This window comes from Carettochelys insculpta, chromosome 3 (assembly GCF_033958435.1).
Source record: "Carettochelys insculpta isolate YL-2023 chromosome 3, ASM3395843v1, whole genome shotgun sequence".
NCBI lineage: Eukaryota > Metazoa > Chordata > Testudines > Carettochelyidae > Carettochelys > Carettochelys insculpta.
The window spans coordinates 182,043,603-182,070,968 of record NC_134139.1 but is presented as its reverse complement, the minus strand read 5'-3'; the positions used below and the strand labels follow the sequence as shown (position 1 = coordinate 182,070,968).

Sequence of the window (27,366 nt, the reverse complement as noted above, 5' to 3'; positions counted from 1 at the left end):
TTTTATTTATTGAAGAGATTAGGACAAAAACATTAAACCAAATACATGACAAAAGCACCAGAGGCAGTAAAACCCCACCATGCACATCATCACCAATCTTTCCTCCTACAAGGTAATTATCAAATTAAAATAAAATAAAATAAAAAAAAGTCCTTCTTGACACAGCACCATCTTCAGAGTGTAGAAACATTACTCCCTTTGTAGTCTTAGTTACCAAAATGGAACCAAGGCAGGTCAGCTGTAGCTAGCTTCATCTTTTGATAAAGGAAAGGACCATGAAACATCCTCAAGAGTGGGACCGTAACTTCCCTGCAGGGCAGGCAAATAGCATCCATACGTCAAATGCCAAGTAGCGGTACGCACATGCCACATACTATAATTGAGCACAAATTCAAGTAACATTTACATACTACAGAGTCCACATGTACCTACCCAAAAACATGACCACTTCACAAAACATATACAGGCAGTAATATCAGAACAACTGAGGTACTGGAAACACAAATATTTATGCCAAGAGATTTCAATATCATACAGCAATATAAAAGCAGTAATTAAAAACAATTGCCAGTCTAAATTAAAGCTATCTAGAAAAAAAAAAGCTAAATAAAAAGCTATTCAGGGACAGAAATACCTGAACAGAAAAGAAATGCGTTAAACTACAGCATGTAACATGTCATCCCAAGTCAACCCGTAATTGAAGTACTGGCTTAATACATCACTACTGTGACATTTTCTTCAATAAATAGAGTAAGTCTTGACAATACAAAAGGTGCATATTACTGCGTATGTTTTGGGAGAAGTATCCATATTATTATAATGCTCAGCTTATTAATACCCTTTCATTTCTTATTCAGGGCATAACAAAAGAAAGAAATAGTTGCTTTCCCAAGATGAGAGGAATTCAAAAGAAAAATGTGAACATTTTTCTTCAATAATAAAAGCCCTCTATTTACATGTGGGCCAGTCAGGTTTTTTTTTAAAAAAAAAAAAAAAGGTTCTGAAATGAAGAACTGACACAAGGGCTTTCTGCCCTACACAGTCACATAACGTGCAGCATGGCAAACATGGCAGCCAGTATTTCAAACCCTTTTAAAAATAGTACAGGTTTTCTTTTCTTCTTTTACTATGATAGCAGTCATAGATGGAAGTTTGAGTTATAATAGCTTCCCACAACAAAACCATTTGACACAAAACAGAACAGCTTGTTAAATGACAGTTACTTCCCCTTAAGGGAACAAAGCATTAAAATGTCATTTCCTGACAAGAATATTAAGTAGTTTATTTAGAAGAAATATGAATTGAAAATAGCTATCAAGAGACATGAACTGAACTTGTTTGTTTTTAGCACCCACTTTTCATGTCCATCTATGTGCATCTAATTTCTTCTTAAATGAATCTTGTTAACTACCAAACATCAGATTAAAAAAAAATACTAGCCAATTTTACTTTCCCTGAATAATGACTGAAGAAGTTAAATATTTAACAGTGCGATGCCAAGATGCGTGTTGAGGCAAAAGTTTCTCTACGTGTTGTGAACTATTTTAACAAAACAGAAACAGGAGTGATACAGCTGCACTGGAATTGGCATGTGCAGCCTCCTTGGCTCCAAAAGATAAGAAGCTACAATTGCTCCATGCTACCTTCTCCTCCCCTCCAAATCAATCTAACCTGATAGCAAGGTTCCCTCCCTCCCAAAAATCTGTCCCCATGCTACATTTGTTACATTAGCTCCTTGTGGAGATTCCTTCTCAAACCAAGGAACTCCAAGTGTCTTTTGCTACCAAGCTAGGCTGATGCAGGATGTGATTTAACACGGTCAGGAAGGACTCCTTCATGTGGCCATTTCTAGGACGTTGTACCTTCTGAACACCAGTCTTTGTGCTCAGTTAAAGAATGGGTCCAAATCTTCTTCCATGTTGACATCAGGCACCAGCTGATCCGATACTTCCTTAGCACCGTACCCCGAATTAGATACATTAAAATCTGTAGAAAACCAGGGATGGTCCAGAATTTCCTGTGAAGTCAGCCGTTCCGAAGGCTCCCGGCGCAGTATGCTACGTATAAGGCATTTTGCCTTGGGGGAGAGAGTCTCTGGAATGTTAAACTGCCCACGACGGATCTTGCTGAAGAGAGAACTAGGCTCAATGTCATGGAAAGGATAGCGACCAACTAACATTGTGTAAAGCATGACACCTAGACTCCATACATCTGCTGCCTTGCCAGAGTAGCTGCCATTTGTGTTCAAGATCTCTGGACTCACATAGGCTGGGCATCCATGCTTATCAGAAAGAGAGTCATCATTTCCACGTAAAATATAAGCATCTTCTAGACTTTCCAATTTTACTCTAGTCCTGTAGGGCAAGAAAACAGAGGCAACCATTAAACCAACATATAAATTCCAGATTATTGCAATTGTATGGTTATAATACATTAAAAAAAAAAACAATAATCATAAAAAGGTGCATCAGTGCAGAATTGTTATTCCCAGGCTAAGAGTTGCTTTATTAATAGTAACATAGTATGGTCTCTTCCTTCCCAAACATTTGATTATTCTCTTTTTAAAAAAAAACACACTGCACTTTTTGGTAACAAAACTTCAGTTAACTACACAAGGGCATGCATGAGAAGTCATCCCAGAGCTCTTACAATCTTAATGAATTTGGCAATGAGAGACTACACCATACACCTGTTGAGTCACACACACAAAATGGCAGTGTGTACAGGTCTTAGATTATTCTTGTGGCATTGATTCTTCCCCTTTCATTATGAAAGTTAGGGTGGTTTGCTTCCTGATGGAAATCATTCAGTTCATTGAAAGTCAAGAGAGTTGCTAGCTTATCAATGTAGTTAGGTGGATTTACGGTCATGGGTCTTTGGCTCCATCGACGATGATAACCAGAAGGCTGCTTGCATGTGTGTTCAATGATGTGGACTCAATGATCGCAGCACCCTGAGAGAGCCTCCAAAGACCATCAACCAGATAACGATCAAAAGGTGCCAGGCCAGATTTATTGTAAAGCAAAGTACAATAATAGTTGTCGGTAGACTCTACCGAACCACTGCACATACGTACTTGCTATAATGGAATGACTCAGTCAGTGTGAAATTTCCACTGCACCCTAGTTCAGACAAAGACTGTCCCACCCAAGAGACCACTTTACATACAGGTACAAACAAATCATACCTCAATGCTGACATATCAGTCACCACCCTCTGATGTTGTCAGGTCACCAATCATCATCCCATACCTTGCAGTTTGATTAGATCACCTCTTATCCATTATGCTGTCATTTTAGACCCCTTCCTGAACCTGGGTCTGTATCTGTGAGGATCTACTACCAAGGTCTTTGTAAATGAGCTTGTGGTACTTGGGATTTCAACTTAGGACCAGTACCAATTATTGTTCTGCACCTGGGCTGATTACCAATTAGTACTTTGCATTCTCAGCCCTGTTTCTGCCAAGTTCTGTTATCAGGGACCTGCCTCTTGCTCCCAACTTAGCTTTGCTTTATGTTAGCCATGTTTTGAGGCCTAGCTAACAATGGACAGACTAGCCCAGTGCTGCATGGGCTTAGGCTTTCATCTTACTACAATGAAAATTAGAGAACTGTTTATTACAAATAGACTGCACTTTTCAGATGAAGCGTTTAGAGTTTATGTTTGATGAAGGGGAGTTTGAAGTGACATATAAAAATCAAAAAGCAACTGGTACAGTAATACACTACTTGCAGAAAAACACAGCCTTTTCCTCACACAGACCACAAAGCTAAGGGATAGAGCTCGACTCCCTTATTCACGCTGATAATCAGTCACTAACATAAGTAGTACTATTGATGTCAACTGGAGTAACGAGGTCACAATCTTGCCCTAAAATAGCTTCTCTCTAACTCCAACATACAGTACAGAAAGAATGAGATCTAAGGCTTCACAGACATTCTTTTAAGTCGCATCACATCAGCTGGGTGTGATAAAATGGCATTTAACAGACTAAAACAAGACTATCCTGCTTAAGGGCTTCATGAGAAATAAGACAATACACTTCTTTGTGATGTACAGGTCAATAGAAAACTATTTTTAGGATGACCATAGAAACGGCACATCTAGATTGGAAGCTCTTCATGTGTGAAGTGCTTGTGCACTTTTTAGTGTGATACAAGAGTCATCTCTGCAGTGGCAAAGTCTCATCTTTTATCTCATACTGAAGTGAAAAATAACTTCAACTTTCCTTGTTACAGTACTATTTTAGTACAGTCTTACTGTTCACATCTACATAGCATTTCAAGTTGAGATTCCCTTTACGTTGCCACAGGGTACATGGACGCTAGTTACCCTTCAGTCTATATATTTTATTTGCCAGTAATGACAGGTATTTTACAAACAGCTTCGATGTAATGGAAGCATATGGGACTCGTCATGCATCTGTCCCATTCAGATAAGGAGATTTATCAGGGTTTTCTTTTAAGAGCCAAAATGTTCAATGTAAAAACATTCAGACAAGAGATTATAACCTAACATTGGCTAATGTAGTCCTACCCTCATTTCATCATTATTTTATGTGCTCTGCCCACAGTAGACCCCAGGACCAGAACAGTATAAAAGATATTTTACCCAAGCCATTAGAAAGCATCTTGTTAGGACACAACGAGAGAGTCCTATTTCTTAAATGTTCACTGAAGAGAACTTTGTTTGGGCTTCAGTAGCAAAGGCAATCCAGATGCATATTGGCATTTCAGCTAGATCCAAGGTTGTTCAATGCTATATTTGTAAAGTCAAGAAGGTCCTTCTGCTGTAAACGGCTATATAGCAGACTACTCTATTAATTCGCCAACCACACACAGATTTTTTCAGAATCTAGAGACATTTACTAGTTAAGGCAAAAGTCCACTTCGGCAACATGCCTTAGATAACGTCTTAAATACCTAATTCAGAATTCCTGGCTCCATAACATGGGCAGCTCACTTTGTGACTATATAGGCCAATGCTGTCTCCCTTAACGCACAGTGATGGAATGTGTGCTACCCATCAGTGTACTGACTCACTATCCACTGCCTGCATATAGACACCTCTGCTGGCAGCAAGCAGGCAACCAAGCTTTCATACTTCAAATAATAATCTACTACTGTTAGAATTCTCTCAGGAAAAAGTTACAAGCTCATGGTCAATCTCCTTCTGTATCAAGGTCAGAAACTCTTTCCACACAAAAGGGCTGAAGAGGGAAGCTGACTAAGCATGCTGGTAGGATGCTCTCCACAATCCTAAATACACACTTGTTCCTATATCTGAACAGGAGACTAGAAAAGGAGGGAGGATGAGCGAAGAGAGAGAAAAGGACAAAGGAGAGGATAGAAAAGCCGACTGCAAAAGTGAAACTAAAGGCAGAGACATGAGTGGTGATTCTTATAGTGCAGCACATCACATTTTCCACTAAGACGACAAGCACAGAGAATAGTACTCCTGGGGGGAATTCTGCATTTGGAGGCATAGAATTGCAGAATTCCCCGAAGATGAGATGTGCATTTCAATAAGTCACTGAATTGGCTAAACAGCAAGCAAAGCCATCAGTTTACTTTTGTTAACTAACAGAGTAAACACCATACTCACAGAGAGACTAGAGAGGAGCACTCTATTTATAGACAACTTGTGAGAGGGAATCCAACTTGCCCTCCTCCCTCCCACACCCACAATTTCCCAGTGCTGTTGACACCCGGGCCAGGTCTAAACCAGAAGGGGTAGGGGGAAAATGTAAGATGTGCAACTCCAGCTATGAGAATTGCATAGCCAGAGTCAATGTTTATTAAATCGATTTTTGCCACCATCCCCACAGAAGGAGGTTTGTGGGAGAAACTCTCCCGCTGAGTTCCCTTACTCCTCAGGTCTGTGAGGAGTACCAGGTTCAACAGTGACTCTCTATTCAAGTTAGAGTGGACCCATTAGGCATGCTCAATTAAACCCCCGAAGATTGACCTCCAGCGTGTTGATCTGCCAGTAAGTATGGATGCACCCTTGGATGGTATTTCTTCCATTATCCTACTTCACATTTCCAATAGAGCTATCGTTTAAATAGTGAAAGGCAGACTACCAATCCAAGCCTTTATGTTCTTGCAACTTACTGCAGCAGAACAAAACTGATACCGTGGGACCAGAAAGACTGAGCCTCTCCCTTCGAAAAATATCAGTTTCCTAAGAAATCCAGTAAGAAAAGAGGCTTCCTGTGGTACAAATGCAAGCAATGCACATACATACTGGAAACTGAACACCTTAGTCTGACCTTGGGTCTTATGCAACATTCTCTGCACTGTGGGATCAAGTCCTATACTCATGCTATCGCAGGTTACATTTAAGCCAGTAAACTGAAGAGCAGCTGGCATCGTCTATAACTGAATGAAGCAAACTACCTTGTTTTCATGCTTCTGAGTCAAGTGGACTTGATCTCTTTCTCTCTCACACAGAGTTTTATTTATGATTAAAACAAGGAAATGGTGGCCTTGCTAGAGCCAATGTTCAAGTGAACAAGCTAGTATATTTGCACTTCACGTTGCATAAAAGTAGTAGCTTGCTTTCCTAAGACCTTGAACATCAGGTTACTAAATGTAAATTGGTACCTATTCATACAACATGAGCTGCTTCGACATTTTACTGAGCTAGGCCGCTTTTGTAGAAGGCCAATAATACTAGCATAGATTTGCAACTGTGAAATTTTTCACATACTGGAGTAACACATTAAAAGCACAGGGAAACCAATCGTATGATATAGCTGTTTACACTCAGACACAGCAAATGTGCAGTCTTTCCTAAAGCTTTCAATGCCATGACCCACATTCAGTGAATTCAGTGGAGAAAGGAGAGAAATTCAACCTCCCTGGTAATTAAAGCAATGGAGAAAAATATTCTGGCCAACAATTTCAAGCCCAAGCAAAGTGATTTTGGATGCCTCAGTTTTGGAGAGTCTAACTTAAAGCGTATTAAATGGGCCAGATTTTTCAGAAGGCATAACTACTTACCCTTTAAAGATGTGTCACATCAGCAATTTTTGGGTGCCCAGTCATTCCTGAAAACATAGATTTCTACATAAAGGATGGAAAACTCACTCAGTTTCAGAGTAGAAAGACAAGCCTAAATTTGATTCTTAGCTGGCAAGAGAATCTATTTAAGCTAGTATTTTAAAATGAATTCATGATTAGTTTTGAAATTCTTCACCTTGTACTGTTACTAATTTGGAAAAAAAGAAAATTAAAATCCTTACTTTCTCTGAATAAATCCATTAATGACAAAAGTAGAAGCAGTGTTTAAATACTACGGTAGGAATAGCTAATGTGAAATTAATCCCTGAAGTTCAGATGGACATGACTGCCAAAGACAGATGAGATAGTTTATGCAACAAAGACATTTGGGAAGGCCTGCATAATTACAGTACATCATTTTATGTTTTAATGCAGAGCACTCGGAAAAAGAGCATTATGCATCTATCAGATCATTGATAAAAAACACTGCATTAGCCTAATGCATTAAAAAAAAAATACAACCCTGAATCAAGGCTATTTAAAAAGGGGAAGCTATTCTGCCTATGAATGCTTTCCCATTACTGGTGAATGAAACCACAGAAGTGCAATCAGAGGGCAGCAGTGGTACTCAGACGGGAAATGCGTCTCTGTCCCCATAGAAACCGTCAGGGAAACCCATGAAAAACAATACCACTCTGAATTTCTTATCAATATGCCATTCATTACTTGACTGCATTCAGACTTTGCTCTTCAGTAATGTAACAAAACCTGATCAATTAAACCTCTTCTAGAAGATTCTTCAATGTAACTCTCCCTCCCCCACCCAAGTTGGCATCAGTTCCTGGCAGACAGTTTTGTTATCATACAGCCTACACTTTTTCACAGTGATTCACATTATTCCTCCCTGCAGAGTTTGGGGATTACTGACAAATAAGTACACTGCCTTTTAACACAGATGCCAGGGCCACAAAAACTCTGCAGTAATACTCCAGCTTCACTCATGTTCTCCAAAAAGCAAACCGAATTTCCAGAACTAGAATCAGTGGAATTATTCAGAGTCCTCATTCTCACCACTAAAGAAAAAACTGAACATGTAACAGATACACTGTGACTGAAAGCTTCAATATCTCTGAGGTACCCCATAGTTAGGAAGACCATGCTTGAACTGAGGGAGTGATTAGTACATGCATTGTTTCTTAGGCCAAGTCGACACTATGAAGAAAAAAATCCATTTAAGATATGCAACTCCAGCTACATGAATTTCACAGCTGGAGTCAACATACTGGAAACCACCTGAGTGGTCCCCACAACGGGAAGCTGATGACAGAAAGTCTCCTCTATTTCTATTACTGTTCACCATCGACCCTTGTACTCTTCACTATTGTGGAGTCCCAGTGGCTCGATTTAGCGCAGACTCACTAGGCATACTAAATTGAACCTTTGGGGGGGGGACGACAAAAAAACATCGCAACAGACACACTCATCTTCCAGTAAGTGTAGACGTACCCTTAACGTCTCTCCAATACAGCATACACCGAAAAGACTTTTCAGTTGCCACAGTTGATTACAGCATTAACATTTTAGGAACACAGAGATTGCAATATTGGACCAGACTAGTGGCCCACCTGTAGCCAACAACAGACGCTTTCCAGAAAGGGGAAAGAAACTACTCTCACTTCTAACTTCATAATTATATTATCCATCCCCAGGAAGGCACTGTTGGGACTGAGTGTTCTGGAATTCCAGTAATTTAGCCTGTGACCCTGAACTCTGAGACCAGAAAGCAATTTCTTCTGCCAGCTGATCACTCCTCTATAGTGATGGACTACAGCGCAAACCCATGTCACGTGATTGTGAGGAAGAGAAAAGATTACCCCTTCCACCCTAGGTAGGCCACACACACACTCTGAGGACAGGAAGGCATTTCTTCCCTCCCTCCCCACCACCACCCCCAGATCTGGCCCTTGATGGACAGAGACAGTTGTTGAGCCATACTTTTTCCCCACTCCAGGCATAGTGAATATTCAGGCAGGAGTTGCTCCCACATAGCCAGTAATCAAGTCCCATCAGAGCAATTTAGTAGCAACTCACCATAAAAGGTAAAAATCAAGCACAAACTGATCATGCCATCAGTTTCTAGGGGAAAGGCTGACACCGCTCGCTATTCTCTGTGGCACACTGACTATTGTAAATAAGAGAAAAGAACCTCTTCTCCACAAACCAGGCCAGCAGTTTGAAGCGAATGTCTGCTTTATATACAAACACAATTAAATCCCAACATTTGCTGAATTAAGCATATCACAATTTAGTCCTAAATTCATCTCCGCACCCAGGACTGTGCTATTTTACCTGCGCAAATGGGGGGTCACCCTTCCCCTCACCTCCCCCAACAGCTTATCAATAGAGTGCAGAAGGGAAAGTGCTGCATTCTCTTTGTCAATCCACCTTCCCCTTCATGGCAGACCCCTTTTGGTAGGGATTAGACACCACAGTAAGGGAACAAGTTGTCAGTCCTCCATTGGCCTGACCACACCAATCCCACTGTCTACAGCACCATCTCACTGCTTCTGTCAGAACATACAGTGCCAAGAATGAAAGGAGGTGAAATGGCCACATGCGTTTTTTAGGGCAAGACACAAGGGGGCTCAGATACCACAGCTCTGGAGGGCTTTGCTACCAAAGGGATGGCTAGATTCTCCCACCACCGTTGCAGTGATGGGAATGCTGCAGATTCCCCCACCATCTCTAGACGAATGCCTTGGAAACTGATTAAGTGCAAACTTCAATGCAGTTGCTCAGACTCCAGGGTCAGAAGCATGGCTTAGAACTGTAGGGTGAGACACAACTTTAGCTGGCATCAAGTGTCTTAGATCTGCCAACTTCAACTGAGCTGCCAACAGCCACAAATCCAGCCCTCAGATCACCCTCTTTGAAGGATAAAGAAAGATGTGGAGAAAGTCTGGAGTAACAAAAATGATAAAAGGTGTAGAAAACATGACCTATGAGGGAAATCTGAAAGAACAGAGTTCGTTTAGTTTGGAAAACAGGAGGCAGAGAGGACATAACAGCTTTCTAGTACATAAAAGGGCGTTACAAAGAGGAGGTTTAGGTTGGTCATTAGACAAATCTTCCTGTCAGGGTGGTTAAGCACTGGAATAAATTGCCTAGGGAGGTTGTGGAATCTCCATAATTGATATTTAAGAGAACTTCAGATGAACATCTGACAGGGATGATCTAGATGGTGCTTGGTCCTGCCTTGAGGGCCAGGGACTGGACTCAATGACCTCTGGAGGGCCCTTCCAGTGCTAGTAATCTGCGATTCTATAAATCCACAGGAGGGATGGTACGGCCCCACTAATTTGCTTGCACAGCATCTGAACAGAATTCCATGCAACGGCACTGTCTGTAAATGCATGGCGCAACAGGAGTACCTTATAATCAATTTGTCTGGGTGTTTACGGTTTTAGGAAACAACACTTTCACTAAAGGAAATTTAGTTCCTTTTCTGCGCTTTTCTAACTGAATAAGTTTTTTTTTCCACTGAGAGATAGGACTTGGTTATAAGACCACAAGGATTCCATTATTTGATAAGCATCTGGGCTAAGTTGGCTGCCTGCACTCACTTTTATCTTTCTCAGCCTGCTGTAGAGGTCAATGGTTTTAAAAGGCTCTACTTGCGGCTCTATGCACCTGTGACCACCATGTTCTCCAGAGCCTTTTACACCAGGACTTGCAGGAAGGACAAAGGCAGGCATTTGCTTTTGTTAAGATAGCAGTACACAAGGACTGTAAGAACTAATCCTAAGCTTACTGACTGGTGCCTCAGGAGACACACTAAATAAGCAGCCTGATCCTTAGAGGTGCTGAGCATTGAGAGCTTACGTGGAGCAAAACTGATTCTAGGTAATATGTCTGAGTTTTGAAAAATGTCTAGATTTTGTGTGCTTTTCAAAAAAAAAAAAAAAAAAAAAGTGGAAACTGCACTTCCAAAGGCCAACAAAAAAAAACAAAACCAAGCTTCTTTCAGATGTCTTAAGTTAAGTAACCAAAAACACTACCCACACTAGGGATGTAAAATTCCATTTAATTGGTTAACTGGTTAAACTCTAGGTTTAACTGGTTAACCAATTAAATGGCAGTGAGGGGGTGCAGGAAGCTGGGGAGACTGCTCCAGCCTGGCTGGGTTGTAGCAGCCCCTCTGCCACGGAAAGGAGCTGCTCTGGCCCAGCTGGAGCATTCCTGCCTCCAGGACAGAGCAGTCACAGTCCACAGCAGCCCAGATGAAGCAACCCCTGTCTGTTGCGGCCACAGCTACTCCTTCCACCTTCTAAGCCGCATCCCCACAACCCTGAGGCCACTGCAGACAGGGCTATTGCAGCCCACCTGGAGCATCCCTGCCCGCAGCAGGTGATGGGTGGGGCTGCTCCGTCCCCTACCAGTTAACCATAATCAGTAAGCATCACTCTAATGGGATGAGGCTTAACAGTTAACCTTTAACATCCCTAAGTCACTCCTGAAAATATATGCCACGAAGCTTGAACAAATCTAAAGCAAAATTTGCAATACTGAAGTAAAACTTGCAGGGCAAAAAAAATTAGTTGCTATCTTCAACAAAAGCCCTGCAGAATGTTGGCAATGTACCTAGAACAAGACTGACTAAAAACGAAATGCTGATCAGCCATCAGAATTACATGGTTGTTTCATAGATTTGCTGATGCAATGCTCCTCTCAGGAAACAGAGCGTATGCCACTTGCTGACTTTCCTGAAGCATCCAGAAAGAGGAATGCCAGTCATAGGAGAGTGCCCCTAAAACAGTTCTTCGTTCAGCCTGTGTGCTTGAAGCACAGAAGAGTGTGGTAGCACCTAACCACTAAAGAGTACCAACCCCTCAAAGAAAGAGGTAAATAGCGAGGTGGGAATGACAGAAGGTATTCTCAGGAAGGGGGAAGATGTAGGGTTTCCACAAATCACAGTTCTTAATTCCTTTAGAGAACTCAGTCTTTTCTAATTGTTGTCTGGTCAGTTTGGAACTCCCAGAAACTAGTGGTTCAGTATTGTGACTAACAGCAAAGAGGACTGCTGGCTTCTATTCCTAGTTTCTGCTGATCCATCACCTAATCACCATGTGCCTCTATAAAATGGGGGAGAATATTTACCTACTTCACCAGTATGTTCAAGTTTTAAGGTTCATTGATTGTTCCATGGGCTCTGGCAAAAAGGCATTGTATAAACAGAAAATTCAATACATATTATTTCATGGAACATTTGGGATCAAAAAGGAATCACAGGACTCAAATGACACAGCAAAGGGAGCACAGACCTGACTCCTGACAGAAGTTGCATAACTGGTCTGTTTTTTATCTGAGCTTCAATGAATGAGATTTACTGCTTGGGAAGACACAATCCAGCCTTCACACACACTGTCAAAGGCAAAATTAGAAAAAGCCCCAGTTGCTGGGTTGAAATTTGATCTGTGCTTAGCCCCTCCACTGTTCAAGTTACACTAGTTAATGCTACACCTCTCCCCTCAGTTCAGGCTAACAGAGGACTATACAGAAGCCTATAAAAGAAACCTACTTTTTTCTGCATCTTTTAGTCTCACTATTTTAGGAAAGCTGTGTTTACACAACTTCCATTGCATTAATTAAAAGCTCTTTAAACAGTTTCCCTAACTCCTAGAAAGCTTGTTTGTTCAATGTGTGCCCTAAGAAAGGTTGCTCAGACCAGAATTCAACTGGCTGACTGCAATACAATCTGACAAGAATGTCTAGGGAGGTAGTCCAGGGAAGGAAGGAAAGTTGTAGGTAAGGAGAAACAGCCCTGCCTAAAATAAGAAAAGTCAATTAGGCTGGTCTGCAATTTAAATACTGCATCAGGAGAAGTATACTGCTGTCTGACTCCAGACAAGATGCTACTATGCCAATGAGAGAGCTACTCCAATCAGCATAGCTAAGCTCTGCCAGAGTGGTATAGGGGAGAAGCCCTTTGGTCACCATAACACCATCTACCTTGGGAGTAAGGTTAAGCCAGCTGCATCCTTCATGGGGTGTGAATTTTTCAAGCCCCTGAGCAACGTAGTTATTCCACTGTATGTTTCTAGTGTGCCCCTGTCCTGACTTACCAGAAAATACACAGCAAGTCAAATCGCTGCTCCAGTCTTCCGTGGGATTGATTTTACTGCATTAGGCTTCCAAAGAACAGAACTGGGTTACCTTTAATCAGCACACTCTCATCCCAAAGAAATGAGAAATTCCAGAAAATAAAACTGCTCAGTGCACAAAACAAGTACACTTGCACTGACTTTCTAAGTTAATGGATTGTGCTGAATGTGTTGCCTTTGCACAGAACCAAGGAAGTGTAAAGTTGTATTTATTTTGCATAACTCTCAGCTGTATGCAATTTACTAGGAGAACAAAAAAAAAAAAATACAATATGGCATGTTCCGTTTCTCTATCAAAAAACTATTAATATGCAAGGTCTTTATGCTTCAGACTCAAGACAGCTAATATTTTAGAATTAAAACCTAAAAAATTCTATAAAGAAATGAATAATTCCCTGGACAGGAGAAGTGTTACTTGTGTTAGGAAAGCCAATGCAAAGAGTATGCCAGATACAGAAAGCGATTTAATTCTTAAATCTTCAGTGTGGTTCCTCCTGGAACAATTAAGTCTCACATAAAATTGATTAATTACTTTAATACACTCACAGCAATACTAGGCACACAGCTATTTTTAGCACAGTTCAATGAAGACTCTACCATTCGGTGACATCACGAGGGTAGGAGAGGAACAGCTGGGAGAAGTGCACATTTTCTCAGTCCATAGACACAACATCTGCTGCTAGGTCAATTTATAGGAGAAAAATATCTCATTACATGAGCATATACAAAGCCCCCACTGCCCTATAAAACAACCACCACCTGCCCCCGTCTTTGTAAGTAAAAGGAGCAGGGGTATTTGTACATCTTGTACTGTTAGAATGCCAGAAATACAGTAGTCATACACTATGTTTCAGTCAACTTCTTTAAAATTTAAAGACAAGGTTTTTAAAACTGCACAGCACCCAACAGAGCTCCCAGGCAGATGCCAAAACAAACAAAAGCTGGTCAGCTCTTACACAGGTTCTGAACTGTTTTGAAAGACTTGCCCTGAATTTCATATTGCGAAGTCACAGCTATCACAATGTAAACAGATGTGCAGCTGCTCTCTAACCCAGCTTCACAAAGTGTTTCCACCCACACAGAGGCATCTTAAAGGTCTTTATTACTTCAGAGATGAGGTATGACAAGTTTAGCTTTGAAATCCTAACATTAAGCTCTGTCCATTTCACTGACAAGTTGTACTTAAAACAGGTTAAATTAAATGCAAAAACCTTGTTAAAATAAAACAGATTGCACAGTTCAAGCCAGCGAATGAAAGAGATCTGAAGTACTACTGTACTCTACCCATAACATAACATCAACCTGACTACAGTGCCCCTTACAGATTAAGGCATTTGTTTGGGTATAAGCTTTTGTAGACAGAAACCCACTTCATCAAATCTGCCTGACAAAGTAGGTCTTTGCCCTCAAACACTTATGCCCAAATAAATCTGTTAGTCTTTCAGGTGCCACAGGACTCCTCGTTGGGTTCTGCAGAAACAAATTAATGTGGCTACCCCTTTGACAGTTGTATATTTCGGAGCATTCAATTAATAATGTTCAAATGCATAGGATCTCAAAGCTGGACAAATTAACACTGTTGTAAGATAATAGAGACAGATTTGCAGAAGAGCTCAGCTTCCAAAATGCCCAATGAAATTGACTGAAATGTAATAATCACTAGAAAAAGAAAAACTACAACTCTTCCTATTTTTATTTAATTTTAACAGTGGTACAGCAATTGTAGGTTGAAGTTTTCAAATATTATTTTAAGCACAACTGATGCATATTTGAGTGTGTGTGAGACTCAAAGCTAGACTGATGGTTCACTGCTTTAGGATACCACCAGATTGTCATTAATAGAATTACAGCTCAAGCCTCTGAGGTGCTGACTACTGCTGGGGTGGCCACCCAGAAGACATTCAAATGCCATCCAGCTGATTTGCTGGCTGTGGGTGCTTTGCTACATGGGTTTCTACAGCAGTGCACATCCAGTTGCTATACTTAAAATTTATTCCATACACAGGATGGAAAAAATTAGATAGTACATTGGTGCTGAGCACCATCAACTACTGCCACTGAAGTCAGTAGGAGTAAAGGGCACTCAGTACACATAGCTTTCAATCCAGCACATAGCCTTCTAATTTATAGCTACTGTATTGGTTCAGAAAGGATGAGAAAAGTATCAGGTATGCATTTTTTTAATGTAACTTCAAATGTTAGCACTTGATTATATACTCCTACACATCATTAGATGCAAAGAACAGAGTAGACTCAGACACTGAAACTGTTTTTTTTTTTGTTTTTGTTTTTTAGTTGAACTATTTCTGAAGAATACATAGATTAATCTATTTGGTTCCTGGTCTTCAGTTGCTTTTGCAAATCCCAGACAAAAGCCACTAAAAAGTGGGAGAGAGTTTTCATTCTAGTGCTGATTACATGCAACCATTCCAAACTTGGTTCTATAAAAAAAAAAAAGGAGATTTCAGAGAGTCTTCAGTTAAAGGAAAGTTTAACAGGAGTGTGTGTAATAGGACATATACAGCAAAGTTATTTTGAAATAACAGACGTTATTTCAAAATAAATAGCAGTTGGCTTATTTCAAAATTGGTATGCCTCATTCTACAAGAGCTAGTGCTGAGACAGGGAACTGAGCCAATTTCGAAATAAGCCACAGTGCACCCAAGCATTCTATTTCAAAACAGTCTCTGGGTGTGTAGATGCTCTATTTCAAATTTTGAAACAGCTTAGTGCTATTTCAAAATGCACTCTGTGTGTGCGTAGTTGAGCATATTTCTAACACGACTGCTTTGTAGAAGTGCCCTAAAAGATTAATTGTAAAAACAAAACATAAGAACAGAGTTCAGAAAAGAAATGTGAGCACAAAGAGTCCAATTAAACAACAGTGGGAGTGATGAGAGGCTAAAGATATTCAGCAGACATACTTAAAAAAAAAGTAAAGGCCTCCTCCTACTTCCTGGTTCATTACAAATGTCACAGACAACAGCAATCTACGACATTCAAGATACCATACATTCCAGACAGGCTGCTGATTTCTGCAATGAAGTTTCTCAGAACGCAACATCAGAAGCACTAGAAGACTTGCTGAAATGCCTGGTATTCTGGATGTCGTAGAATGACGCACTCTGCAGTATTTTCAGTGAACTAGGAAGTTGAAAGATTTTACAGACTAAACACACAGCAGCAGCTGCCTTAAAGTGACCATTGATAGTTGTCGGATGACTTGGGAGCATGTGAAGAAAAGCCAAAACAGAGTTTAGTTCTTCTATTTCTGCCTTTCACTATTTGTTTCACTTGACTGTAAGTCAATTTGTTCAGATGAGAAAAAATTATGTTTGTAAGTCACTCTAATACAACTGAATGAAAACTAATTTTCCTAACAGTGACTTAAAAATAACTACCAATGGCCTTTTAACCTCTAAACATATGGTATTTTAAAAAATCAGAAGCCACATTCTCTTTGAGTTAATAATTGCTTTTTTGCCTCTCCAATTAATGTTAACAATAAAGCAGTGCTATTGTAGCACACACCCATACTCTGACTTTGTGCCTTATGATGTGGTGAGATCTTGGGAAGCATCTACTGCAAGATTTCCTGAAGGCAAAGTTCCACAGTAATTCTGCTTGCACTGATCAACACCCACCGACTACAGTATACAACCACACATGCTGTGAGCACATATTATAGCTTCTGGGCAAAAATCTTTATTAAAAGAGTAATATGCCAATTTAAAATACCATATGCAAGTTATATTACCAAACTATTATGCTACGTTTCCACATGCTGTCATGATATAAATATTTATTAATAATGAAATTAGATGACTACACCCCCCTTCCAAAGACTGCACCCCTCCTCCAGGGCAGAATCCTCCCATACTCATACCATCCTTCTAGATGTTGTTCCCTAGCACCTCAACTCCTTACCCCAAGTTCCTTTCCATATCCAACTTCCATCCCAGTCCTTAACCACCTACCAAATTCTTGGACTGCCCGAACCCCACGCACAAAATTATTGCCCATCCCTGAACACCTGACATATACAGGAGCAAAACTACCCCTGAATGCTCCTTGTTCTACTGTTTATGACCAGGGATGGCAATGATGAGAGAACCCTCAGTGGGTTCAAGGTTCTTGTCAGCTTCAATCCCTCCCCTACTGGTGAACATCCTATGGCCAAATCCATGAGGAGCTCAGGGCTGTGACATTTAAGTGAAGTGGGTGAGAACTGTGGATGCTCAGCAACTTTGAGGCCTCAGGATTCTCAAAGCTGAACACCCAGAAGTGGGCACGCTTAACCACCCTAGGTGGATACAAATGTCTAGCCAGGGATGCAGATATCAGTGGACACAAACCAGTATCCACTGACCCACAGGGTTCTACTCTCAGGAGATGCTGTGGCCAAAGGAAAGGCGCATGGTGCTGCTGCTCCCAGGAGACAGCACCCCTTGTCAGCAGTTCCTCCTCGCCATACGGCCGTATTGACCCCAGCTGCATCTCCTCTCTGGGGTCATACAGGCCCACTGGCAGCAGGTATGGGGACTTTACTTCTGGGCATTTGGAAGGAGCTGGGAGGACAGATCACTGGCTCCTGGGAAGGGCAGCACCATGCTCTTCACCTGAGAGTAGAGCCCCATGGATCAGAGAATACTAATTTTTATCCATGTTTATCTGTGGATGCAGATATCCATTTGTAGTGTGTGGGGTTCTAATCCTAGAGCTCTTATGTAAAGATAAGCCATGCAGAAAGTCTGCACCATGAACAGGAGAATACAAACATCCCAGTAGAGTGCCTTAACTAGTGAGCTCATTCTTTCCTCCTCCCCTCTTAGGAACAGGCAGCAACTGTAGTCTCCAAATCCTACAGAGCTTAGAGATCTCCCACAGGTCTCTGCATGCTCCCTCCTCCATGTACCTGCTCTGTCCCTATTCAGCCACCTTCTTCCTCCAGAAGCCCACCTCTAATCAGGACTATGGGCATTCCACAGTGCAGAGGTGGAGATGCTGCAAACAATACTACAGTTCCATAGGCGGCTCCAAAGTCCTCCCTCAGTTGGTAGAGGAAAAGTATGCCCACGTCAGATATGGCTCCTCAACTGCAAGGAAAGGGTGTACTGCATGAGGAAAGGCGGAAAACTTCAGTCAGAGCATTTCCATTTCCAGGCTTCTCTACACACATCTGCAGGAAGGTTCTCCTTAGAGAAAGAGGGTTACAATAACAAACAAAGGGTAGTAATAACCTTAAATTACAATTTGCTGGCTGTAGAAAAGCAAGGAGGAGAGAAACTAACCCATTTAAACAGCAAAGCCAAGCTCAATAAACAAACAATTCTTACCTTTCTTCATCCTTAAAGATAAATTTTCGCAATTTGAGATCTCGCAATACCAGTCCACCATCATGGCAGTGTGCAACAGCAGACGCTATCTGATAGAACAGTTTGGCTGCCTCTTCTTCTTTAAGCTTCTTGCAGGTACGAACAAAAGAATGCATGTCCCCATAGCCTCTTTCAAAGAATACGTATGCTTTTGTCTCCCCAAGAATTATTTCAGTAATTTGGTTGATACTGTTGTGTGCAGGTAGACAAAAACAGGGTGCTAACGACTCTTGGTAACAACCAATGTCAAATACCTGGAAAACAATGACAGTAAAGCCAGCGTTAAAAATAGGGTAAAAGTACAGAACTACACTTACATATATGGCCTCTCAGCTCAGCGCAGAAATGTGTTGTTGTGCATCTACATGGCAAAAGGAACTGTAAGAACTGTGTGTGGACTTGTCAGAAATACATTTAATGTTTGGGGAAAAATCAGAATGGTCTCCTTACATGAACGGGAACATCATAAACTAAGTAGAGGTCATTCTGCAAGGATAACAGCGTGAATGGCCTGAATATCCAATATGTGATTATAATCTGGGTTTAGATTGAAAGTCATAGTTTACATAAAAAGATGCTAGACCTCAAAAGTAACTTAAATATACCTTCTCTTTGAAGAAATCCAATTAAGACCTCAGAGACCATGAACAACCTGTGGAGACTTGTGCTTGGAGATATCTTGCCAAACAAACCAACAAATCGCTATATCGATTTTAATAACTTCTTTCAAGCCATGATATTTTTCATGTTTAAAATCAAATGTCACCATTAATATTGTTTACTTCCTCTTATTTATGGTCATCTCTTGACAAGAAAAGAAAAACATAACTGAAGTCAGTTTCACTTTCACACTCTCAGTGTTGCAGTGCTGTTCAAAAATCATAAAAATTATGGAAATACTGGTCCTAGGCTTTAAACAAGCTTTCTTTAAAAGTTGAGTGTCACTTTAAGAGTAAGCAGGTTATCAGTGATCTAGTGAATTGGCTGTAAAAATGCATAGAGAATGCTGGGGAAAATCCAAATATAAAAGATTACGATAGTCTACTGGTTATGAATGAATCAGTTGAGTTAATTAAAAATATAAAGCAGTGAACAGATTCCACAGAAAATAATTTAATGCTCTGCAGTAAGAAAGTGTAAGCAACAGATGACAGAGTGTATTATGCTGTTACGCTGCCCCATATGCACTATAGGGTACAAAGGAAGGGAATAGTGTTTTCAGCACTAGAGAAACAAACACACTCAGGGATGTACTGCTACTTTCATAACAATATTCCAGTCCCACTAGAGATAAAACTGTCTCCCCTGTTTTGTTTTAATTAGAGAGAACTACTATGTCCATAAACCAAACTCCCTTTAATGCTCTTGCTTCTCATATCCTGCTTGGGAGGCAATCAGTCATTTCCTCTGAAGCTTTTTAGCTTTAAAAGCTTTTAAAGCTTCTGACATGGTTCAACAGCCGATTTACAGAAAAAGCATCTAAAACAAACTAAGTTTTTAACGCTTTAAAGCACAGATATTTCACAGTCCATCTTCAAAAAAAAAAAAAGGAGATTCCAAGATGGCAGACCCCATGACAAAACAGGCCAAATACACTCACCTGTGCTGCTAAACTCCACCACAGCCCTATGCTCATTCACTAACTCAACTCACTTTGTAAGAGGGAAAATTAACATCACCAACAACAGTACCAGAGAAGTAGCCATGTTAGTCTATAGCCTAACGAAACAGAAAAGCAATCATGTTGCACTTTAAAGACTAACAAAATAATTTATTAGGTGATGAGCTTTCTTGGAGCAGACTCACGTCTTCAGATTTGGAGACAGTGCTGTACTGGCCATGGGTTTGTTACTAAAATCCCAGTGCATAACTCATTCCAGAGGAAAATGCACTGACACTTGTATCTTGGTGAGGGCTCATAAACTTAGTAACAATGGCATTAGAAGTAGTTGGAATTAGTAAAAAGTAGCTGCCGTAATACTGAGAAAGAACTTTCATTTCCCTCCTAGTATTAGTCTTCATTTGAAACAGCATTTCCACAATTCTTATGCAACAGTACTATCCTTCAAAAATAAACCAAACCAAACCAACATAGATTGGACTGAACAGTTCTCAGGGAACATTTATCAAGTAGGTCTCTGGTGTAAAAAAATATACATACATACATATATATAGGCCAGATGTTTTGCTTCTTAAAACATGCATACTATCACTAACTGGAAAGTATTTTTTTGTTTTTAAAAAGTGCTTTTTTGGCAATCCTGGACCCAGTTCAATACAAAGTGCAATAAACAGCAGTTTGATTTAGTTTTCATCAGCAAGGGAAAATGAGCCAACACCAAGTTCAAATGCCACTGACCCTAGAAGCAACTAATGGCATTTGTACAGTTAGTGGTATCTGTACATGATCAGGATGTGTGTGCTCTCTCACACCCTATGCATATGCAAGAAATCACTAAGACTGTCTCAGGATACCAAACAGTAAAACTTGTTAGTTTTCTTACCCAGGGGATAGTAGCAGGGGAGGAGATGTTTGTCAAACAGGAAACATGCTCCTGTAGGATGTTTTAAAGTATGCATCAGTTAAGGTACATTTAGGAATGTGATCACTTGGCTCAGTCAAACTGGAGATTCAAGGCAAGTTAAATATTTTCAGAATCTAGATCACAAGCAGTGGCTCACACAAAGGAAACTGAATGGTGTCAATTAAAAAAAATAACATGGGTCAAAGAGAAACAAAAAAAAAAAAACCCACAAATTCGCTCCTTGGGGGACTGCAACTTTGCTGCCCAGTCTGCCATAAAAATATGGAACAGTGCAATACTTGCTGTTTTTATATAATCTCATGCAGAGAGGCAGGATACCAGTATTTCATAAGACAATGCAACCGTCCTACCACCTAGTCCTAACTCTACTGCAAGGAACTGGGTGTTCATTCTAGAAATTCTATTCTAGTATTTATTTTGGCAAAATTTGCATGCATTTCAGCAAAATGCAATACCATTCAGCTTCCAAGGTCAAAACATGCCTGGCCCCCCGCCAAAAATAAATTAAGTGTAAACTAAATCTTCATTGGAATCAGGGTTTGTGACTCCTAAAAGGCAAGTTCATTTATCTCGTCCTTAATCTAAACCTTTTACAAATAGATGCAAGTAGTAAATTAGCACCCCTCTGCAATATATGGTAGTCAATAACTTCATGGAATCAAATTTAAAAGTAACCAGCAGTATTATGACCAATCCTGTGAATAATTATGAGTACCTGTCTAGGATTCATTAGCCAGACAGCTCAACCTCAGAAATTCACAAAAGACTGCTAAAGGTCATAATTATACATTTTGGGAACAACACATTAATTGAAGTGCACGTTCCCAGGTTGCAATTTGCTTTTCAGTCACACAGCTAAGATGAACGAGGGTTAAGTCTAATGCACCAGAGGCCATGAAAATTGTAACCAGTACAATTTAGAAACAAAGGGGGAAAAAATATTCCCTCGGACTTTATGGGAAATGCATTGCTTGGTAAGAGGTGCAGACATAAGGGTTTCCTTTTTCCCATGGGTCACCTTCGACGCTAAAAGAAAATGGGGGAGGGATGTTGAAAAGCAACCAGCCTACAAAAATAGGTTTAGGTATTTTGTCTGCTCTTCTACAAACTGTAGGTGTAGAGCTTTTATTCTTGACGAACTGCACAATGGGGGAGGGTGCTACTGGCAAATTAACTCTTCCACCAGGAAGGCTGGGGACTCAGCAGGATTAATTCCAGGTGGATTTTAATCACTCTTCAGACAAGGAAGTCTACAACTGCAAGGGCTTTCAATTAAACTCAGGAAAAAACACAGTATCTTCAAACTAGCAGGGGGTTCCTTTTGGGGAAGGGGAGAAGATCCGGTTATGTCATGATCAAGCTAACATTTAAACAGCTCTTAAAAGATGGTTCTTTCCAGTACAGCTCCTCTTGGATACAAAGCAGCTTGGCTCTAGGCCACCGTTATAAGGTGGCCATTGTCTAGAGTGAGAGGGAAAGTTACAGAGGGGGACCTCTTTGACTCTGTTCGTTTGGGGCTTGGTTTTAATGTGCTCCAACAGTCGAGCTAGTCGATTACTAGTTGGCTATCCGGTCAAATATAAAGCAATACACAATCTGGTTAAAAGATAATAACGGAAAAAGGTGTTACCTTGCAAACCAGCTCCTCTCCACTGTGCAGATGCACGGCTCGGAAAACGTGGTCTCCCTCAAGAGGCTCCAACAATAAGTATTTCCCGATGCAAGAAACGCAATGCGACAAGTTAGGAGTCTCTGGTGGGCTCGGAGAGCCTAGGTTCGGACTAAAACTATGGCTTGGCTCGGTGGCTCTTATAGACGAGAGCTCTTCAAAATCCTGGTTTTTATTCCGAGGTCTCCCATATCGCGCTATTGTGATAGGGGTTGACCTTTGTATGTTCATGAGTATTGAAAGAACCAAAGTTATATACCAAACCCCTGGCTTAAGAAGATCAGTCACTTGCCAGTCCAGCTGCAGCTGCCTTTGTGTCGCTAGTAAAAAGGGGCAGTGGGTTACTTAGACTAGTAATACCAAAAATAATAACCCACGAGATTAAAGTGATTGTTTCGCCCGCGGATCCGCTTCAGAGTAGCGTTGAGAAGCGTGTGGTCGGAGAAAGAGGATTCAGACGCAGATCCTTTTGTTTCTCGTGGAGCAACCGACTCCTCTGACTGTTGGGTTTTGTCTTTTACAGAGAGCGACAAAGTAACTAATTTGAGAACGTGGAGAGCTGCAACGTTCGATTTTCGAACGCAGCCTCGCAGGGAGGCTGCAATATAAATAGAACAACGAGGGGGAGGCTGATTCAATATCAGTCTTTGATGCCCTGAACGCCCACTAAAATATTTAAATACGCTCAACCCCAAAAAGGTTAAGTAACGTGCTGCATAAAGGACTGGATTGTCCTTTCTCTTTCACACAAGGCTAAAGAAAAAAATTGCCTACTTTTTAACTGTAGATGGCGTCTGAACCTTTCCTCTGATAGCAAGGGCGAGCCAGAATTCCAACAAAAAATAAAGGGAGCATTTAACTTAAAAGAGCCGTCAGCAGCGGCGGCAGCAGCCGCATAGCCGACAAAAGATACAGTAAAGCTGTTAAAAAAAAAATCTCCACAGATACCTCGGTTTACGTTGGATTTTTTCCCTCTACAGAAGGAACTGCAAAAGCAAAATCGAATGTGCACAGATGTCCACACAATTACAGAATGCAAGATTTTTGTTGTTTCAATTAAAGAAAAAGTGCAATCAAGGACAAGACCAAAAGTCTTAGATTTCCACGGCACGAGGTTTTTTTTCCCGCCCTCAGGGCCTCCAGGCGCTTTCACAGAACTCACGCACAAAAGAAAACAAAACAAACTGAAGAAAAAAAATAATCCTGGTGGTTCTTCTCTCGGGTCTGAAACGTGTACGGGGGGCGGGGAAAGGAGAGACAAAAACTGCAGTCGCTCCCAGAAATACTGTAGGCTCTGATCTATAGCCTAGAGACAGGAGAAGGGGGCAGAAAGGGATGGCCGGGCCGATCCCTTTCAGCAAGATATCATCCCTCCACCATGTATGAATAGCTACTTACGTGGCTGGGATTCTCTCTCTAGCTCGCGCTATGCCTCACTACTCAATGTCAGCAGCTGCAGCAGCACATTTACACCGTGCCCCAGTGCAAAGGCTGACTGCACAATCTCCACCGCCGCACAGCGCACTGGCTCAGAGGAGAAGCCCACCCCACACTGAGCCGCCTCCTCATTGAGCCAAAACGCCATCAATCACAGAGCGAGCCTGCCAACCCTCCCCACCTCCACTCACTGTTTCACTGAATGAGCCGGTTTCAGGGTAAACAAGGTGAAATATCCTTCCGCAGCACAAGCTGTGAAATAGGAGCTTTGTGAGCGCTTTGTAGCTGCTGCTGCTGGCAAGTCACCGGAGCTCACTGAGTGAATGCTTGGATCTGTGCATGTGGAGTTTCACTGACCTCTCCTTTCCGTTCTTTTTATTTGCCTGGGATCTGGTATATTCTGGTTGGAAACTGTGTGAACTTTGCGGTTGGGGATGGTTTGTAAAGCTTTTTAAATAGATTGTGTCCTTAATAAAAATGGAATAAACCCTCCTAAAATAAGAACCCAAGGGTTTTTTTTTTTTTAATTTGCAAGCATGAATGCTGTGTGTGTTAGATGAGGGCATGGAAGCTTTTTTTCCTTCCCTCAATGAAGAAATCAGTTTTTCCAAGCAACGTGGGTCTTAACATATTTAAGCAACACCAGAGGAACTTCTAAGTGTAATTAAGTGGGAGGAGTTGCCCTCACTCCAGGCTGGTTTAATCACCATTCCAAATCTAAAAGGTGTTGTGGGAGGAGAGGGTAGAGAGAGCAAACTCATTTGTACTGCATAAAGAAACCAATGAATGAGTCATCCTCTAAGCACAAGAACGGTTCCTTTTCCTTGTTAAAACACTGTTTTTACAACTGATTTGGATGTATGTAAAGTTTAATGAATAGCTCCCAGGCCCAATGTTTTCTCCCTTGAGTTTGGCTTCCTCTGTTCTGGAGCCAGCAAAAAAAGCAGTGTTAGAAAGTAAGGGTGGCATGAACGGCAGCAGGATGCATCAGAAAATGGGAATGGTTTGGCTGTGCAAAGCAAACCGGGCATTGGCTGCTCAAATCGTGAACAGGATATTGTTGTGACAGATTAGAGATGAGAGGGTTGTATGTAGGAGATAACATCCACTGTATGAGGCAGAGGCCTTTGTGTGTCTGTGTGACATGCAGTTCTTCATGGAAACGTGGAGTGTTCTAACAAATATTGAATCACCCCCAAATAGGGGAATTTATTTCCCTTTTGCTTATGATAAATGTATTTTAATCAATGAAGTGTATAGGCTGTAAATGCATTCACTGGGGAGGTGTTGGCATTTGAAGGGGAAAGAGACCTTTAGAAAACACTTTGGCAAGAGGTCTTTCTCTGCTGGTACCCCTTGCACTTTACTTAGTCCCTCGCAGGTAGGTTTGCATTCCCCAGAAGAGCTTTAAGGCGCAGCTATCAAAATAAAATTGACAAGTGTGTCTACACTGGGCAAACAGGCCAGAGAAAACTATTCAGGAATTAATCCCTTGTAAATATCAGTTCTTTTGTTTATGGGAGGAGAAAAGAGAGAAGAGTATAGTCACTAATTTGCAGCTAATCATGAAGTTTACCTCTCATTTCTCCTGAATTACCAAACACTGTTTAGCATAGAGAGGGACAATAAGTGGCTTGCAGGCCAGACGCAGTTCACCAGAGTTAGCCCTTGGTGGGCAACCAGACCCTTTATTTACCTGCACAGGTGCAGGTATAACCCGTTGGCTGAGGATCACTGTTCCCAGCCCATGGGAGCTGCTGAAAGTGGCACAAACCGAAACACTGCTTCCCACAGCTTCCATGGGCTGGGAACAGCGGTCCAGAGCCAACAGGAGCTGCGAGCGGCTATACTTGTGGATGTGCAGGTAAATAAAGCATCTGGCAGCCCGCCAGGAGCTAACCCTGGAGAACAGCCCACTTGTTACCTACCCCTGGTTTCTTGTTACCACAAGGTTAGTGTAAGTCTTCTCAATGCCTTGGTGTTCTGTTGCTAGATCTTAGTCAATTTGTTCTCTTGTGAAGTTTTAATGATCGCAACTTGTGTTATGTGTTTACTAATGTTTGGTGCCCGAAGTGTGTTAGGGAGGTGAGATAGCTTATTAATAATAATAATAATAATAATAATAATTAATAATTAATCATAAATAATTGATAATAAAATCGTGATAGCTCATTCACCATTCAGGGAAATCACTGAATTGACAGCCCAGTGATGGCACCTCTATGAACAGAACAGATGCAGAAGTGAAGACCAGCGTTGCAAGTCAAGATAAGATAGATCAACTTTGACCTACAGGAGTTGCCTCAAGAGGATGGCAACATAAAAATAGCCATACTGTCTGAAACAGGCCTGCAATTCATCTAGCCCAGAATGCTGTGCTTGAGCGTGGCCAGAACCAGAAGCTTCAAGAGAAGTAAGAAATCTTCCACCAGGAAGATGCTGGATGTTCTCCCTTGAAACAGTCTAGTCCCTAGTAATTAGTGATTGTTTTACATCCTGAAGCATGAGCTTTTGTTCCTTCAAAAACTATAGAATTATTATTGATAAGTCTGAATGGCTGTATAGCTACCTAATTTATTTAAACAGTTACAGTTGTTGGCTTCAGTGATATCTTGTACCGGTGAGTTCCATAGTTTCATTATGTGCTGAATGGCAATGTATTTCCTTTAATCACTTGCGAATTTACTGTCCTTCTAATTCACCAAATGGCCCCTAATTCTCATGTAATGAAACTGAGGAAAACGGAACCTCCCAGCCTACTTCCCCTATCTTTACCAGGTCTCCTGTTATTTGTCTACTATCTAAAATAAAAATAATATTTTTCTATCTCTAGTTACATGAACGTTTTTCCATTGAGTAACATCACTATAAAATTTGGTAGAACCAATAGAAGACTCAGAACCCGAGTGTCTTTGTAAGCTGTTGTTCTACAAAGGATTAACCATCACACCCAAAACCCATTAAGACCCTTTCTTCAGCTCATTTATTGGTTACACAAACAATCTGTAGCAAGCCCCAATGTAAGAATGCAGCATAAATCTCACACCTACCCTCCTCCCAAACCAAGGGCATCCAGGCGCTCTTCCCTATTTCTGTATCTTCCTGGGTCTCCATACCACAGGGACCAACCTCAGTCTAGCTAGCTTTCACCAGGGCAGGGGTCTACAAACTGTG

The 27,366-nt window shown here is 41.1% G+C and overlaps 1 protein-coding gene across 3 annotated transcripts; it reads right to left on the bottom strand.

Moving 5' to 3' along the window:
• On the bottom strand, positions 1 to 24,265 carry TRIB2 (tribbles pseudokinase 2). Of its 3 annotated transcripts, XM_074991284.1 has the most exons (4): positions 22,717 to 22,828; positions 19,146 to 19,344; positions 18,502 to 18,794; positions 1 to 2,354 (listed from the first exon to the last, which is right to left on the bottom strand). In XM_074991284.1, the coding sequence occupies exons 3-4, from the start codon at positions 18,654 to 18,656 to the stop codon at positions 1,886 to 1,888; spliced, it is 624 nt and encodes a 207-aa protein (XP_074847385.1). In that variant the 5' UTR covers positions 18,657 to 18,794; positions 19,146 to 19,344; positions 22,717 to 22,828; the 3' UTR covers positions 1 to 1,885. The 3 variants fall into 3 exon arrangements, with proteins under 3 accessions (XP_074847385.1, XP_074847383.1, XP_074847386.1); XM_074991282.1 differs by lacking the exon at positions 19,146 to 19,344 and having other exon boundaries at positions 22,717 to 24,265; XM_074991285.1 differs by lacking the exons at positions 19,146 to 19,344; positions 22,717 to 22,828 and adding an exon at positions 24,154 to 24,239.
• Positions 24,266 to 27,366: the final 3,101 nt, after the last annotated feature.